The sequence below is a fragment of the Megalopta genalis genome, chromosome 9, assembly GCF_051020955.1.
Source record: "Megalopta genalis isolate 19385.01 chromosome 9, iyMegGena1_principal, whole genome shotgun sequence".
Lineage (NCBI taxonomy): Eukaryota > Metazoa > Arthropoda > Insecta > Hymenoptera > Halictidae > Megalopta > Megalopta genalis.
Genome location: NC_135021.1, coordinates 11451955 through 11469439, shown reverse-complemented (window position 1 = coordinate 11469439; position 17485 = coordinate 11451955). Strand labels below are relative to the sequence as shown.

General features: G+C 33.9%; 1 protein-coding gene across 3 annotated transcripts in view; it reads left to right on the top strand.

The window, feature by feature from the left end:
• The window catches only part of UBL3 (ubiquitin like 3), a 274931-nt gene that overhangs the window by 129624 nt on the left and 127822 nt on the right, over positions 1-17485 (top strand). The window contains exon 1 of one of the 3 annotated variants that reach the window (XM_033470973.2): positions 12525-12597. The exons of the other annotated variants lie outside the window; for them this stretch is intronic. Coding sequence (XP_033326864.1) covers positions 12574-12597 — 24 coding nt within the window. The 5' untranslated portion in view covers positions 12525-12573. Of the gene's footprint in view, positions 1-12524; positions 12598-17485 lie in introns of those variants that run through there. 3 annotated transcript variants of the gene reach the window in all.

Here is a 17485-nt window from a genome sequence, read left to right as displayed (position 1 = left end):
GTCCTTTCGTCAGTCCTTCCGTGGAGTTGAGCGTATTTTGTTGCAGCCCTTTTGGCGAAGCACAAGTTGTTCTAATTTTTATGACCTCTTTTGCTCATTCTTTATTTATTATAAAATGTAAAAAAATAATTTTAATAGCATTAATGCGTTTTATTATAATTTATTTATATTTATATTTATATTTATATTTATATTTATATTTATATTTATATTTATATTTATATTTATATTTATATTTATATTTATATTTATATTTATAAGCAGGAAATACATCCACATTTATTCATGCTTGAATAACTTTAATGCAATCTAATTGTTGAATTCTCTTAATAGTGTATAATGCAGGATAAAACTTAGATTTACAATTTATTACATTAGATTTACAAAATATTCGCCATATTTGACGTTCGAATCAACCTTGAATTACTTAAATTTTCCAGCTTTCTCAAACTGCACGTACTCATGTTTGTCAATAATACAAGAAATCTGCAATCTGATAATTACAGGCATAGAATGTTAGCCACAAAATGTGAACAAAATCGGAACAAGGAAGTTTTCGTAGAATTTAATTAATGCGATTAGTATACAAATTATCTGCAGATGGTTTGTTTATTAGTTCGACCGTTTTACTAGCGAGCAACGTGTAACTAAGAAAAGACATCGGTTTTGTCTACGTTTTCGGAGAAATTAATTACTGCGAGACGGAAACTCCGGAAGTTCGACCAGGTCTACAAGAAATGCCTCATTTGCGATTCCGTTTTCCATTAGATTCGCATTAGCAATTGATATGATTGATGGGATCGATGCAAAGATATTCTTCTGCATTTCGACGTCGTTAACGGTAAACCAAATGATCGAGCTGCGTTATTGTATTGTTCGTTTCTCTTACTCGACGACAGGTGTCTGTTACAACATTAATAATACTCGAAAGTTTACGAGCATTGCTGTTTATTTCACTCAACTGCTGCAATTAATTCTGTCAGAGTCGAGCATCGTTTCCCAGCTAGCGACACGAAGTCAACTTGTTAAAATACGATGTCAAGATACTTTAAGAGGGAATTGTCTGTTCTTGGTAAACAAATACTTCGTTGCTTTATTTTAAGAAGTTATTAAATCAATTAGTCCGAAACGTTGCATATCTTCTTATTATACTTTCTTTAAATTATTCATATTTATACATATTTTTAAACGTTGTTTTTGTTATGTAAATGATATCGTAATGCTTCTTATGCGAGATATACTTGTTAGAAGTACATAGTTGATTACAATGAACTTGTAATTGTGCAATACTTTTTCCAATGAGTTTATGTTAGTACAACGACGGGTATAACAGTAATACTAAACGTGTTAAAAAGTTCATAATTCATAACGTAGTTAATTCGTGTTGCTTTTCGACACGTGGTCGGGAATAATTCCTAGAATTAAGTCTTTTTAAGCAAGTCTTGAAAATCTTTTAAACTTCACTTAAACACACCTTGACAATTCGAATCCGTGTATTTAAATTCCGAGAATTTTGATTAAAAAATGGTATTCGATTGTAATACTAAGATATTATATTAAGGTGTAACACTCAATTGTTTCCACGGCAGAAAGAGTATTTAATATCAAAAGAAACTGAATTTATCGTGTTCACTATTTATGAGGCTTTATGAGTTCGCTGATTAGATCAAGCATGAGCAACGATCGCTCTCTATCCTGGGAACACTGTTGGTTTGCCCTGGGAGCAACGCTTCGTTACAAAACTTCGTGGAAGGAAATAGGACACTAGCAATAGGAGACTGTCCCGTTCTCTCTGTGCAGAGCACTTCGAATTGGCATGGTTTCGCCTTAAGTTTGATGGAGCAACTGAACTGTTAACAAGTCAGTAATAAGGAGACCGCGGATCTTCGTGCAGAATAACAATGTTTTGCATCAATTGCGAACGACAAGAGTTGCGAACGAAGACTAATTCCTTCTCTTAATTGTTTTAATGTGCTTGAAATTTTACGACAGTCTTTCCAAATTCTTTTCATGTTTTGTATCTGTTTTGCGTTTTATCTACTTATTTTTGTCATAAATGCATGAAATACGCAGCCGGATCATAATATTTTTCATTGTCCGGCTGACGTTCCCTAACTCAGTTCTTGATGGACCAAAGCACTTCATTATACATGTTCGTTAGACAATTATTTATTATGCATGGCTATTAGACAATTTGTTATTATACGTATATATTAGACTATTTATTATTACACGGGTCCATTAGATATGTCTAGTAGACAATTTATTATTATTCGTGTCCACTAGACATGTCTAATGGACAATTTATTATTATACATGTCTATTAGTCAATTTATTACTATGCATGTCTATTAGATATGTTACTATTACACGTGTCTATTAGACTATTTATTATTATACATGTCTGTTAGAAAATTTATTATTATTCATGTCTGCTAGACAATTTATTATACACTACTATTATTATACATGACTATTAGACAATTTACTATTATATATATCTGTTAGACAATTGTATAATGTATGTCTATTATACTATACATATATTATTATACATGTTTATTACACAATTTATTATTATACATGTCTGTTGGACAATTTATTATTATACACATCTATTACACAATTTATTATTATACATATCTATTAGACTATTTATTATTATGCTACTGTTATTAAATCTATTAATACCGGTAATTCTATATTATTTAATATTCATTTGTGTTTCGAAGGAATATTCTTATATTCTTTATGTTTCGAAAGAAGTTTTAAAGAGTAATACTATTTCACCACTTCCCTCCACTTTTCGTTTCGAAGATTTAATCGATTTAGCAAATGAGCGTCTCGACTAAAAATCGCTCCTGCCTCGCAGGTTTCCAAAAAACACGTTTCCGTTCCGCATCCTATGACGTTCCTCAAAGTCAGAGAGAGAGTATACTTTTTGTTCTGTCCGAGGCGACGCGGCGGTACACCATGTGCGAGACGGCTCGAGAAAGTTTCGCGGCGTCTCCGACGCGCCGAGAAGTTCTTCCGGCATTTCGTGCGGACGCCGCGTATCAAATTCTTCAGGCATCCTGCCGGTCGAGAGCTTCCGCAGAATTTGGCTCGCAATCAGGATGTATGAAATTTAATATCGGCTCCTGCCGTTGCGACCGTCTATCCGATTTGCATGCGATAGCCGAAAGCCCCTGTCAGCAGTTCTCGAGCTCTCGTCGCAGAGCAATCGACCGAACGGCAATGCTAAACGCGCGATAATTGCCAGGCTTTTTTCACGTAACAGATATGTACATACTTCGGCGACAATTTACGTCCCCCTGTTATCGAGCCGGCACTCCAGGCGACTTCATCGAAACCACGCGCGAAAACGATCACTCTTCTCGCGACAATTTTAATTCCCAACGAGGACGAGTTGTCGCAATTTAATGGGCGATTAAACGCGATCAACAGAAATTATTTACTTAGATTTTGAGAATTAATATTTACGGTAATCTATATTAGAATCTCCGAATTTTATTAACACTTTTAAAAAACCGCGCTGAATCGATTTTTAAAGTGTTAATAAAATTCGGAGATTCTAATATAGATTTACCATAAATTCTAATTCTAATAAATATTAATTCTCAAAATCTAAGTAAATAATTAATATAATAATTATTATATTATTAATAATATAATTATGATACATCTTTTAAAAAACCGCGCTGAATCGATTTTTAAAGATGTATCATAATTATATTATTAATAATATAATAATATATATGCTTATTTATAAAGCATATCACAATTACACTGTTAATAAAATGTATCATAATTATACTATTAACGCTTTGACTGGCGCGTCACATGTGGCTGACAGAATTATTTAAAATTTAATCTTTTTCAATTAATTTTTATCCGAATCCATCATAATTTCTTAATTTTATTAAGATTCACAGGTGGTGTAAGAACGTTGAAAAAGTAACTGATATCATACAACCTGCATACATTTGCAGTTTATCCTTATGAAACGTTCATACGTTTCGTTAAATAATACGTGAAATTGCTATCTACCCTAATCCTACATTAACCTGAGAATTTAAACAACACGCTCTGTAAAAATGCATCGTTTAAATTGCTGATACAAGCACTGATAAAAAATGTTGAAAACCGCTAGTTCCCTTTTTTTCATTCCAACGAATTGCAGTTTAATAATAAATTTGTATAGCTTGTTTTAAGTGTAACATTTTTATCCTGTTTTAAATGTAACATTTTTATGCTGTGTTTTAAATGTAACATTTTTATGCTGTTTTAAAAGGTGTCCGAATATTAATGCGAGTCACTGTACGTGTTATGAGCCTGGAGTTTCGAGAAAAACAAGCTTCAATTGTAACTGTGTAATTGGATACAGGGAATCATTGAAGCACCAAGGCGTCTGAATCTCGCGCTTTAGATTTTAGACGATCCTATACATTGAAGTCTTTGAATCATTCTCAGTCGCGGATGAAGTAACATTCTTTTTTTACCAGATATGTACTTTGCTACTATTTATATTATATTACTATGGCTATTTATAATATGGAACGTTTATATACTAACGTTGCGAAGCCTATTGCTCTTTGCTGTTCCACGTTCACAGAAATTCCAAAATAGAAATTATGTTCTCAAAATAATTGAAAATGTACTTCATTGAATACAAAAACATTTACAATTTTCTCGAATAGCGTGCTAGATCTTCCAATGCTCGAAACATCGCTTTTCCGAGAATTCCCCGGTACGCCAAAAAGGTCGATAGACAAAAATTCGGAGCTTTTCGCGATCCAGTGGCTCGAACTTTTTCAATTTTGAATGAACGGCGCACGGTGGCTGCGTACAACGGTCAATCCAGTTATGTAATTAAACATGCGCAGCGTCGGCCGTAGAAATCGGTATGTATTTCTATGGCTTTCGAGTCCCGTTTCTGAAGCGTCGCATTTTCCTACGTCGCGCGGCAGATAGGATCCCGGAATGCCGCGAAATTACAACTGTTAACCCTAATTGATCCCCACGTTTTTACCACCACGCACAGCTTATTAGCGACACTTCTGGGTCGAGTACGCTTGCACCCGAGCACCTCGGTGGTCGCGAGACGCTATCGCGCTGCTCGCTGTCACCCTAAATTCCGGAGCCCCGAGGCACCGACTGTCACCCCCGCGATTATTTCCATGACTAAAACCCATTGCCGCGGTTACTCTGTTCTCGATGATTTGCCAACCGAGGAAACAACTCGCTAAATATTTCAAATCTGCCATTAGTCCTCATAGTTCTTTTGCCGCAATTGCTACAAAGATAACAGATAGCAGAATTCACAGGTAATGCTGAAAGATTAGAGCGCTTCGTAGGTATTTTTGTTAATAGACACACAAAAAATAACTATATAGATATTGTAAATGAAACTCAAAATAAAATGTAGATAAAACTAAAAGTTTATACTCTTTTTATAATTCTTGAAATATCGATCATAGTAAATAGATCATAAATACTAGAATTCATGAAAATAATAAAAGAACGAAGTACTCTATAAATACGTATTTTAAGTGTGCAATTTACTTCTCATAATTGTTTGTTTACAATGACTAAGAAAATAATGGTAATAAATAGGTAATAGATGTCAGAATTCATAAAAATGTACAATTTTAAATATACATATAATTGTTTATACCATAATTGATTTTATTACAATTATTAAAGGAAATAATGGTAACAGATAAGTAATAGATATCAGAATTCATAAAAATGGTACAAGAACAAGAAACTTCACAGATCATATCTTAAATGTACAATTCACTTGTCATAATTCTTCGTTTACAATTACTAACAAAATAATGGTATTAAATACATGATGTATCAAAATTTATAAAAATGTCCAAGGAGAAAGAAAAACTTTCAAAGGTATTTACTTCTCATCATTTTTTCCTACAATTACTAAGATCTTAGTAAATAAGTTATAATACCAAAATTCATAAAAGTGGCAAAAGAAAAAAGACCTTTCCAGATATTTTAATATAAGCATTTACTGTTCATAATTGTCTTGTTGCAATCACTATAAAGATCATTGTAGTAAACAGGTAATAAACAGAAGAAGTCATAAATATGACTTATGAGACATTTGAAATGAATTCTTACGTAATCATCGTAATTCAGTATATTTAGAATCAATGTATTGAATACAATTACTCATAAGATAATAGTGATAAATAGATAATAAATGCGAAAGCTCATAAAAATGCCTTGCAATTACAGATAAGTGTCGTTTGTTTTATTCGTAGCACAGACAAGCGTTGTCGCTAACAATTGTTTAGTAACGTTCCATTTACACAATTACCTTGTTTAGTACGATTATGAAATATACATTCACATTCTTAAATACATTTTAACAAAATTGTTTCAAGAACTTTATTAATTATTTATTTCCCTGCGATCCTTAACCTGTTGGCCTACTTTGATGAATCTGACTTGTGATGGAGATTTCTGGTATAATAACCTGCTAAGTATGACTGTTATTAAGTCCTTTGAAGTATAAGAATAAAATTCCGTTCCCTCGTTAACGTTATTTAAACGTTCGGGTATAAATGTACACAATAAATATACATCTTTATTATGCTCTAAGAAATTACTACAGTCGAAAAAGTTCTTATTATTGTTACCGTAAAGGAAATGGAACGACAAAGGATTAATAAAATATTTCGACCTCTGAAAGTAATTAACTTTGTGTCACTATAACGACTGATACTGGAGCAACGAGCAAACACAGCAATTGATACTTATTAGAAAGTAATTAATATACTGCGGATTTGATGTATCTATGGAAAAATTGGGTAACTACAATTAATAGTGTCAATGTATTATTTTTAATCTATTAACATTAAAGATAGAACGAATTTGCTACTTGGTTTCTATTTTTCGCAATCGATGCAGACAATTTCTGTTTTGCATAACAGTTCGCAGTCTAGTAATTACGAATAACGAATACAACATTAAAACATCGAACGGCGATAGAAGAATGTATCAATTCGATGAAGTATTTCTCGCGGCCGCCATCACGGAAGGAGCAATACTCTTAATACTCTAAAAGCGAAGTTAAACCTGGATTTCGATGAAATCGAATGTATCGTTGAAGTGGGCCAGAAGCTTAAAAACAATCACATTTGCATACAAATAGCGATCGAGGTCGCAGAAGCGGCGCAACGTGTTCATTACACTCGATGAGTCGTGGAATTAGTTTGAACAAATAGTAATTTCTGCCTGTTCTTGATCCGTTATCAAACGAACTGCTGAAAGAACGTACGTGCATGGCAATACTACACATTTGAAAATAATTACAGCAAGGTAATACCAGAAGTACGAAGTGTTTATCGGAAACAGCATCGCAGAATCACTTTACTGGAATTAGTCATTGCCACTTACGCACAGTCATTATGGTTTTTCCGCATTCTTCGCATTATACGGGCCGGGAAAAAACTTGCGATCTGATCTAGTGAAACTAAAATTCTATTTTTTAATATTTTATTTACCGATAATCTATGAACACTGAACTTAATCACGTTTAAACGGCCGGCATATCATCTTACAATTCAAACAGCTATAAAAATACTTTCCTAGGAAATGATCGAGTAAATTATATTATTAGAGAAATTGTTATAATAAAAATTGTACAAAATCTAAATAAATTGGACCTCCTCATTTTTATGAGCCGTTGCGGTTCAGTCAATTTTGCTGCTCGGTTTTAGTGTTAATAGGCTTTTCGATGATTGAGTTCTATCGTAAATGAACAAAAATTAACAAACTAATTAATGCAATAAATTATAAAATATATTAAATTATAATATAATAAATTAATCAAAATAAACACTTTTGGAATCAAAAGAATTTGTTGGATCATGGATAAAATTGTTGTCGCTTTCGAATAATATTTTTCAAAAATTCCCAACCACTGAAGATCGATTTTAAATACAGTATTAGAAAAACTGATGGTAGATAACGCGTTAAGACGCTATTACAAATCTATTTCACTTTTTAATTGCTTCCTAGGATAAAACAAATACACACAATTAATACCAATTGAATAAAGAACCCTAGACATTTCTTCCGACCTATAAGATTTCTGTTCGTTTTTGTTTTTTATTCTCTTCTCGCCTGTTAATAAATTGAACGTGTATGTCATGGCACGCTTGAATTTTGAGTAATTTAATAATTTAATAATAATTTAATAATTACAAACAGTGATATAAAAATTTTATGAAATTACGGTACGGCCACAGAATCGCCATTCGAGTGCAAAGGATTAAAATACGTAGAAAAAAGGTCGCGCTTAAATCAATTTCCTTTATTTTTATTTAGAGATTAAAGTCGCGTTGACATCTGGGTCATTAGCGGCGTGTCTGTTGGCAGGTGTTATTCGAAAGGAATTATAGAGGTGTTCGCGCGTCTTCTATGAAATTGAGAAGATTTACATCATTCTTGGTACCGCAATTCCGTCAGTGATTTAGAGGGGGGAGGGGGGCGCTCTGATTGCTTGATAAATAAATTCCTTATACGCCGGGAACGTGAGAAATTCATTCTAGAAGCTGCGTCAATCAATGATGCTACGACCAGAACATTTCAGTGATCCGCTAAAAAAAGATGCCGACGAAGAAAGCTCTCTTCCGATAAATATCGCTGCTTGACATTCTGATCACGCGCCCGCCGGCCAGCAGCGTAGGCTGTTGAATGGGAAAGCAGCGTTATGGCTGCGTATAAATCCACGATCAAGGTACACACCGTTGACAGAAGTCCCGGAGTCGGGACAGAAAAAAAAAGGAAAACAACTATCGATCGTCACATAACACAGATTTGGGTCTCCGGGACGCTGGAAATAAGCCAGAAAGTGAAACTACCGGCTCTTCAGGTTGCCTATTGCCCTATCTGCTGGCTGCGATGTTTTCAATTCGGATAATGGCGCCGTTCCCCCGTCTCCGGAATATTTTAGTATGGCGGCATATCGTGCATTCCATTCAGCGAAACAGCAAAAACCACGTTCGCCGGATAAATTGTCCTCACTTATTTCGAGATGTTCTTTCTACTACACAGAAAATTAGATTATTTCATCGTTTAGACAATTTATTTAAATTCTTACATATTTCATTAACCCCTTAATGCACAATTTAAAAAAAAAACCGACCAAAAAAAATCAATTTTTTTTATCTAAGAAAATACATATTTGGACCTTAATTTCAATAAATATTTTTAAAAAATGCAAAAATTACTAAAAATTCAATAAAAATAGTGGATAAATAATTATAGTGAATATTGAATCGCATTGCAGATCGAATTTTGTACCCATCGTACTGTTTTTCATATATTCGAATCTGAACATTTTAGGGACATAAGTTGCGACGCCGACCGTATATATACGGGTCTGCACATTTTGGCCGGTTTTGCACGCCCGTGTTAATACGTTTCTGCGCGTTAAGGGGTTAACGTCGGTAGAAATTAATAATAACGAAAATAGAAATGAGATTAATTAACGGGAAAGTTAATTTGTGGATAACGAAGGATGTAAAATGCAATAACACAAAAAATTGTTGCAACTGTTTTATGTAAGCCACGCCCAAGTTCTAGCTTAAGATAATAAAAAAGGATCAAGAAATAAGAATAAAATGTTATTGAATATTATTACTTTAGAATTGTACGTTCACCGGATAAATTGTCCTCACTTATTTCGAGATATTCTTTCTACTACACAGAAAATTAGATTATTTCATCGTTTAGACAATTTATTTAAATTCTTACATATTTCATTAACGTCGGTAGAAATTAATAATAACGAAAGTAGAAATGGTTAATTAACGGGAAAGTTAATTTGTGGATAACGAAGGATGTAAAATGCAATAACATAAAAAATTGTTGCAACTGTTTTATGTAAGCCACGTCCAAGTTCTAGCTTAAGATAATAGAAAAGGATCAAGAAATAAGAATAAAATGTTATTGAATATTATTACTTTAGAATTGCACGTCATTTGACATTTATCATTAGACGACTGCGGATCTTTATGCAAATCGGTATTTTCATAGATCATTTTTTATGAACCAGAGTGTGCAACAAACTTGATTCACCGACTAGAAAATTGCATACGGAAAAAATAAGATAGCAATGCCATTGATGTTCGTTAAGATTATAACGAGTTCTTGATTAAATTTTCAAAGAAAATTTCAAATTTTAGTATTTTCAATAGATTTGAATGGATTTCAAATTAATAGTATAAAATTAATTTTATATTTCCATAAAAATTTATTTGTAGCGAATTTTATTATACATCGGATTTCTAGTACATTTTTCATATAAATTTGAATTATAATTATATAATTTAAACACGTGCATGTAATATGAATGCAATAGATTCCATCTGCGGTCTAGTGCAATCGTAGACCAGAGACATTCTAATCGATTTCACGCAGAGTGTACGAACGTATTTGCAAGAACAAACAAAAATTAAAGAGTACACAGTCTGTTACGTAATCCCTTTCAAGGTTTGCAACAATGTAATAATTTTCGCGGTACCGTCCAAAGCACCTGACATCGCAGATTGAAAGCCCACTAAACGCTTTAAACGTTCTTCGTTCGCAATGTGTTAATTTCGTGCCGAGGCGGCCGTATCGTTGCCACGAACAATAACGCGAGCCACAAATTAACTTCTCGCGAGCCGCAATTTCGATTGTGCGCTCTGTTGCAGAAAAAAAAGAAATAATAACAAAAGGACGTGCTCGTTTTCGTTCGCCGACGACGGAAGTATCGCGTGCATCACGTGCGCCGAACAACGGGCGACCATGATTGCCTTCGGCTTCTTATAGGAAGCGCAAATTTTTCGCATCATCGCCTTGAGAGAAATTATCACTCGTTAGCGAGGACTATGGCGGCACACGGCCATAGAAACGTTTCTACCGGACGGGGACAGCATTAGTATTTATTAACCTAAGGTCGTCCCGTAATTGACATAATTACCGGCTCGAGGTATTCCGTGAAGATTGGCAAAATTACAAGCGTCAATGGTGCGCGGGCCTATCGTTGTGAATTCGCGAATTCGATTTCCAAGAAAATTTCGTTTTTTATTGAAAAATATTGATGTCTGTCGGAATCTACTAGTTTAACCCTTTAAAAACATTTTCCTCAAATTTTATGTTCAGATTAATAGGTAATATTTTAGAAGTTATTTATTACTAATAAGTATTCTAGCAAGCAGTTTTGAATTTTTATGTATATCAGCCCTTGCGCTATGATTTTTTTATTTTATAGTTACGTATAATTTCTCTAACAGAGAACAAGACCATTTTTGTTTCTTTTATATCTTTGTTTCGATAACAGAGGAATGAAACTTTTGACTTAGAAGAAATGAATAACATCCATCTTTTAGTTGATTGTGTATGAAATCTTCGTCGCGATTCTAGCTCATCGTTATAATTATAATGCAACGGGTTAAAGAAAAGTTTTGTTATCGTTTGACCTACAATTCAAATCGATAGGTCGTATAGATTTCTTTTTTAATGTCAAGAGCTCGGACAATTTTATCACCAAAATTGTACATTTGCATTTTAATAATTACCATGTTCGCTGAGAACATCGCTTTCTGCGCTGATAGTAGGTGAGACAATAATGTGTGTCTAAAAGATAATCTCATTAGAATTTATAACTTCAGATAAGTTGAAAGGAAAACATGTCGACCACTAATAAAGATACTACTGCAAAGCATCCTAGTATATCATAGTATATGTATAACAAGAATCTATGAATATGAAAAATATACGTATATTTTTTTTTAGCTAAAGTAAAATAATTCTTTTTTTACTTCGTAATTGTGTGACGTACCACATCATAGTCCGGATCGATTTAATAACATTTTGTTGAAATGTCAAATCAATATCTGTTCAATTTGTATTGCTTTTTGAAGGTTTCTGTACCTGGAACACGACGAAATTAATTAACGATATAGAATACATATTTTAGTTACTATGAGCATTGTGTGTAAAAGTTGAGCAAACGATCAAGTTATCTCCTTCGAGGTGCCTTGATCACTCTACTTTGTATTTTCTGTCAGTTTTTCACTCACAACTATCTTTTGTATTTCCCCATATAAATTTACAATCTGTCTATTAACAATAACTAAATAGATTCACTATTATCCTAACTAATATCCACTTCTTCTTATAATAAAGAGCATTTTCTAATAATTACAGGTCCTATTCATCCTCCTTTCACTGATATTTATTGCAGTAGTAGTTACTAATAATAATATATTGAGAATGTAATGCTGAATAAGAATTGAGAAATTATTAGCGAATGACAGATAATCAAGAAACTATAATAAATGTATTAGAATTGAAAGATACGTATTTCTCTTTCATTCCTTGGTTTCTTAAACATTAATCGTTTCAATAATACCTACGTGTTAAAATATTTAATTGAAAACAAAGTCAACTTCGACCATTTTATATTAACAATTACTTCTTTTCTGTTTCAGGTAAGGCTCTCTTATAAGCAACGCTCCTTTTCGTGACAAATCTCTCGTAACAAAGACAATTTAAATGGCTTTTAAAGTTGTCTACAAAGTAAGTATATTCTATAATGCTAAAATAATTAGTAATCAAGGATATCGATGCTAGTATCAATTCTGCAACCCTTTTGATCAAGATCAAATAAATAGATAAATTAAGATAAATAATAGATTGAAATTTTAGTTTATCATATTTGAAGATCTGTAATAGAAACACGGTCATTGTTCCTATTTGATACAACCATTATAACCAAGCAAATAATAACTGTGATGATAACAATAGTAATAATAAAATAATAATATAAAATGAAAACAGTATAGTTAGATTCGCTCATAAAAATGTATCCAGGACAGGAACCGAATCAAGAAGTTGCAGTATTTATCTAAAACTGATCACAGTAATCGAAGCACAGTAATTAGATCAGTGTACAGAAATTGACGCACAGTAACTAGTAAAGATTCGGTAACCGACACATATTAATTAATCTTTTTAAGGGCACAATAAATCGCAGAAAAACCGTTACGTATATTTTGATAAATGTTTCGTATTGTTTACATATTTAATTTATAAAAATAAATCGTATTTATATAAAACACGTCGACATGTAATTGAAATGTTTTAAGAAGTGCGATACAAGTAAACGAAATTATTTAATTCGTCGAGAAAACTCTGGATGTCCCTTTAATGAGCGCAGTAATTGATACGCTTACGCTGGATATACCCTTTAGACAAAAGAAAAGAGGCAAAGTATAAGTATTCCAAGCGTCGACAGTTTCGAGATCTCGCGAAGTTTCGGATTCGAGTTTCGCGGATCTAAAAATCAGGTTTCGGCCCATCCTCATAATTATAATTACGATATATGCACGTATAAGAAGTTCCCACGGTCCATCTATAATGTTAACAAAATCACTAAAAAAAGATGGCTCGTTTCGAATTGAGTCCAGCTAGAATGGCAATCCGTCACGCAGTGCGCCGCAGCCATTTTTCACGAGGTCCTTCCGTACAGAAGTCGTGCACGTGCAACGCCGACGCGCGGTGCAACGCCTCGTTTTCAAGTTATTGGGACGATCGAGCGTGTTTAGTGGCGCGTTAGTGATCTACGGCCGATGATTCATCGGCCGCCGCTGCACTTTATTCGAAGATCGTGAGCTCGTAGACTCCTTCGTTCCGCCATTATCCGGCGAGATCGGTGACGGTTACCAGCTCCATCTCAAATTATCAATTAATCCAGAATTTATACGGGACCGTACACTGGCATTTAAGAAGAATTATGTTCACCGTTATTCAATTATACCATCGTTCTCCTATCGGTTTCTCGATCGATTTCCCCGGCGGACCATGTACAGTGCTGGACAAAAATATAAGGCGTTTTGCATATTCCTGTATACCATGTATTTGAAATCTTCGCAACAATTTATTCAATTAATATTGGAATAATGTTGAATAATGTTAAACAATGTTGGAACATTTTTGTAAAAGAAATGCAAATTTCGTATTACCGTCTTACTTTTTTTGTCCACTCAAAATCTGTTTATTTTTCCTGTGATTTCGACATTGCATTTTCACACACAATCTGGATATGATATCTCATATAGAGAATATATAAAATACGTGTCTCCTTCTTTCAAACACATGATACAGCCTCTGACAAAAAGTATTTGAACATCTTTTAAAACGTAATAATTTGTTTAAATCTAGGCCACTTGAATTCTTTTTTAATGTTAAAGGAATTACTTTACGGGTACGATAACTAATATACCCTTCTTTTGCTAATTTTCCTATCACTTGGAATGACAAAAAAAGATAAACTCTCATTTCTTATAGATATGCATAGATATGCATATATATTCGCATAGTCAAGCTACTGCCATTGAACGATGTAAAAATTGCTTGTATTTGGTTAGAGTTCGTAAAAAACTGCGATTTTAAATAAGAATATTTTGTTGACATACCAAGCGATGGTAAAATTTAAGAAGAAAAAAAGCATTTTAGTCATTGTACAGTAAACTAGTCTCTTTAACATTTAATTAAAAATCCAAGCCATTTAGTCCAGTTTCAAAATGTGTACTTGTTTCATTTTAAAAGGTGTTCAAATGCTTTTTGCCAAGGGTAGTAGAAATATACGGCGTGTTATACAGGGTGTCCTAGGTTTTAATGTTCAAACTTTGTTATTGTATTCTATGGCACAAAGTAAGAAAGAAATGTTACGTAAACGTCGATCATATAGAGCTTTATTAAGAAATTATAACAAAAATTCATAATAGTAATAGTAATCAACTTGCTGTTACTGCGAGCATTGGCTTGAATAGATCAGCACATGCCGTGTGTTTATGTAAGCTGTGTTTATTAATACATTTCGAATTGTATTAATAACCGTTGTTGACAATACATGATTGACATCGATCGAAGATTTTTTTTTATTTTTTATTTTCTTTTTAGTCGATTACTATTCCTATTCTGAATTTTTGTTATAACATCTTAATAAAGCTCTATGTGACCTATGTTTACATAACATTGTTTTCTTACTTTGTGCCACAGAATATACTGACAAAGTTTGAACATTAAAACCTGGGACACCCTGTATATTCATTCAGCACCGTGCCGCTACGATAGTGTCCTAACCGAGTAGTCGAAGGTTCACTATGGATATCAGTGAACGTTGTGAAAACTTTCTGTAACGATCGACGATTAGGATCCATAGGTAGCGCGAGCAACAAGCGGCCCAAATTGCTCCCGAGGGCAACGCGTCAGTGCAAATAACATCGGTTGTCATAAAGAGGATTGGGTTTCCCCGAATCTAGCGAGTTCGACATCGACAGCTGCTGAAAACTATCTATCTCGTAGTCTTGCTGTGTAGTAGATTGCGCCTAGTGGGTATGCTTTCGTTGCTCTCGATCTCGATTTCGACAGAGCCAGGTCGATGACCCACAGGCAGGTCTATGTCCATGCCTGGACTATAACGTGACATACTATGTGTCTACAAACTTGTGGCTCGTCCCGCGAGCATGTACGAGTAGCTTATGAACGCCGAGCTTAGGCTGAATATCGATATTCTAAAAGGGCAACAGGAAAACTGAAACACCGGAAACATTTTCCTTCGGTGGGTAATCCCTCGATGAAAGTGAATACTGATTGATAATGCTGGTGTTGTGGGTTCAGATGGGATTCAGTATATTGCAGGTATATGCCCTCGAACTTCGAACACTTTGTACGTAGTTTGACGAAAAAAATAATATTTTTAAGTGTACTCGAATCTTAATCGAATGAGATCGAAACTTTCGCGAATATTATGCTGGAAATACTCTGATCCTGCTGTTCACTCTTTTTGTTACTTTTAAAAGTAATTATGCTGCGTGATTATGTTGCAACGTATAATTAAGTTCTACACGTATGACATGTGACTGTACATGTATGTGCGTGTCTTGTAGTATATTTTGCAGTACATTCGAAACATTGGTCTTTTCTAAAGCTGAATCTATTCTACGGGCAAAGGATACATTGATTGATACACAGTCATCAACTACAATATTAATGATAATTCATTGGTATTTTGTCGCAGGGGTTACTGCGACGGTTTATATAAAATAATCCGAGAGAGTTTTTTTGGTTTTTATATAACGAGAACTTTAACCCGAGAAAGATAACCTACGTCGCAGAGGCGCCTGCGAAGACTGTTGATTTTTGTTAATTTTTCATAGAGGTCTAGTGATTTAAGTTTAAAATTACTTAAAATATAAAAAAATATAATATAAATGCATTTTATTTTTACAATAATGCCAAACCTTTAAAATGACTAGATTAACTTAAATAAATATCCATTGTTAGTATAAAATTGACGCCTTAGAAAAGCATGCGCCTCTGAAGCGAATGGTTATCTTTTACGTACGTTGTCATATGGTTATCTTTCTAGGGTTAATATAACTTGTAACAAAATGCGATGAGGTACAGTGTGTAGAAGGTAAAGGTAAACGAGTGACGGGTGAGACAGAAATATGAACACGTTGAGAGTCGGAGGAAAACTTGCTAACTGACGTCTCCCGGTCGAGAGGTCCTCGTAATTATTGGGGAGAACGTATTGAAATTGGTAAGGGAAAGTCCTTGGGAAGGGCGAAGGCCTTTCCCGAAGATTTTCCGACCGGGGTGATCCGGGACCTATGGTCCGAAGCTGTGTCCCAACGTTTTTATTGTTTTATTGCGGTGTGTACGCCTTGCATCGGGAAAACCCGAAAAAGGCATATGCACACCCCGCTTTTGAAGGACGTGTCTTTTTATGTCTGGTCCGCCACAGTATATAGTGGTTCACAAACAGACATGCCTGTAAATCGGTAAGATAATAAGTCATTAATTTGCTCACCCTTTGAAATTATAATTATAAATAATAGCATTCTTAGCTCAACTTCTAATGTGCTAGAAATGGACAATTATTTATAATCGCAATATTTAAACCGCAAAGAAGCGGTTTTAATATTTTGGCGTAACAGTTCACCTAAGCACCCCATTTTATCAAGAATTTCGCGTGCATACCTATGCATAATGGCCACTTTTGTACCCTCAGAAAGAATGTCCTCAAAAGCAGTGCATATTATTCAGAAAAAAAAGTTTAAAGCCAAGTATCGTAAATAAGATATTATTTCTAAATATTTTTTTAACTCGATGAATAAAATTCCATTATTATATTGAATACGTTACTTAAATCTGTTATAGAATTCTGATTTTCAAGATTCGAGTACTACTTATAAAAGGTCCAAATCTCCATAATATCGAAGTATATATAAAGTGTCCCAAAATTGTGGTATTTCCGGGAAATGAGAGGTTTCTGAGATCATTTGAAGTAACTTTTTCCTTAGCTAAAATGCAATCCACAGTTTCGTTTACGAGTTATTAACGAAAAACACTGACCAATGAGAGGCGGGCTCACTTGGCTCTAGATGACCGAGCCAAC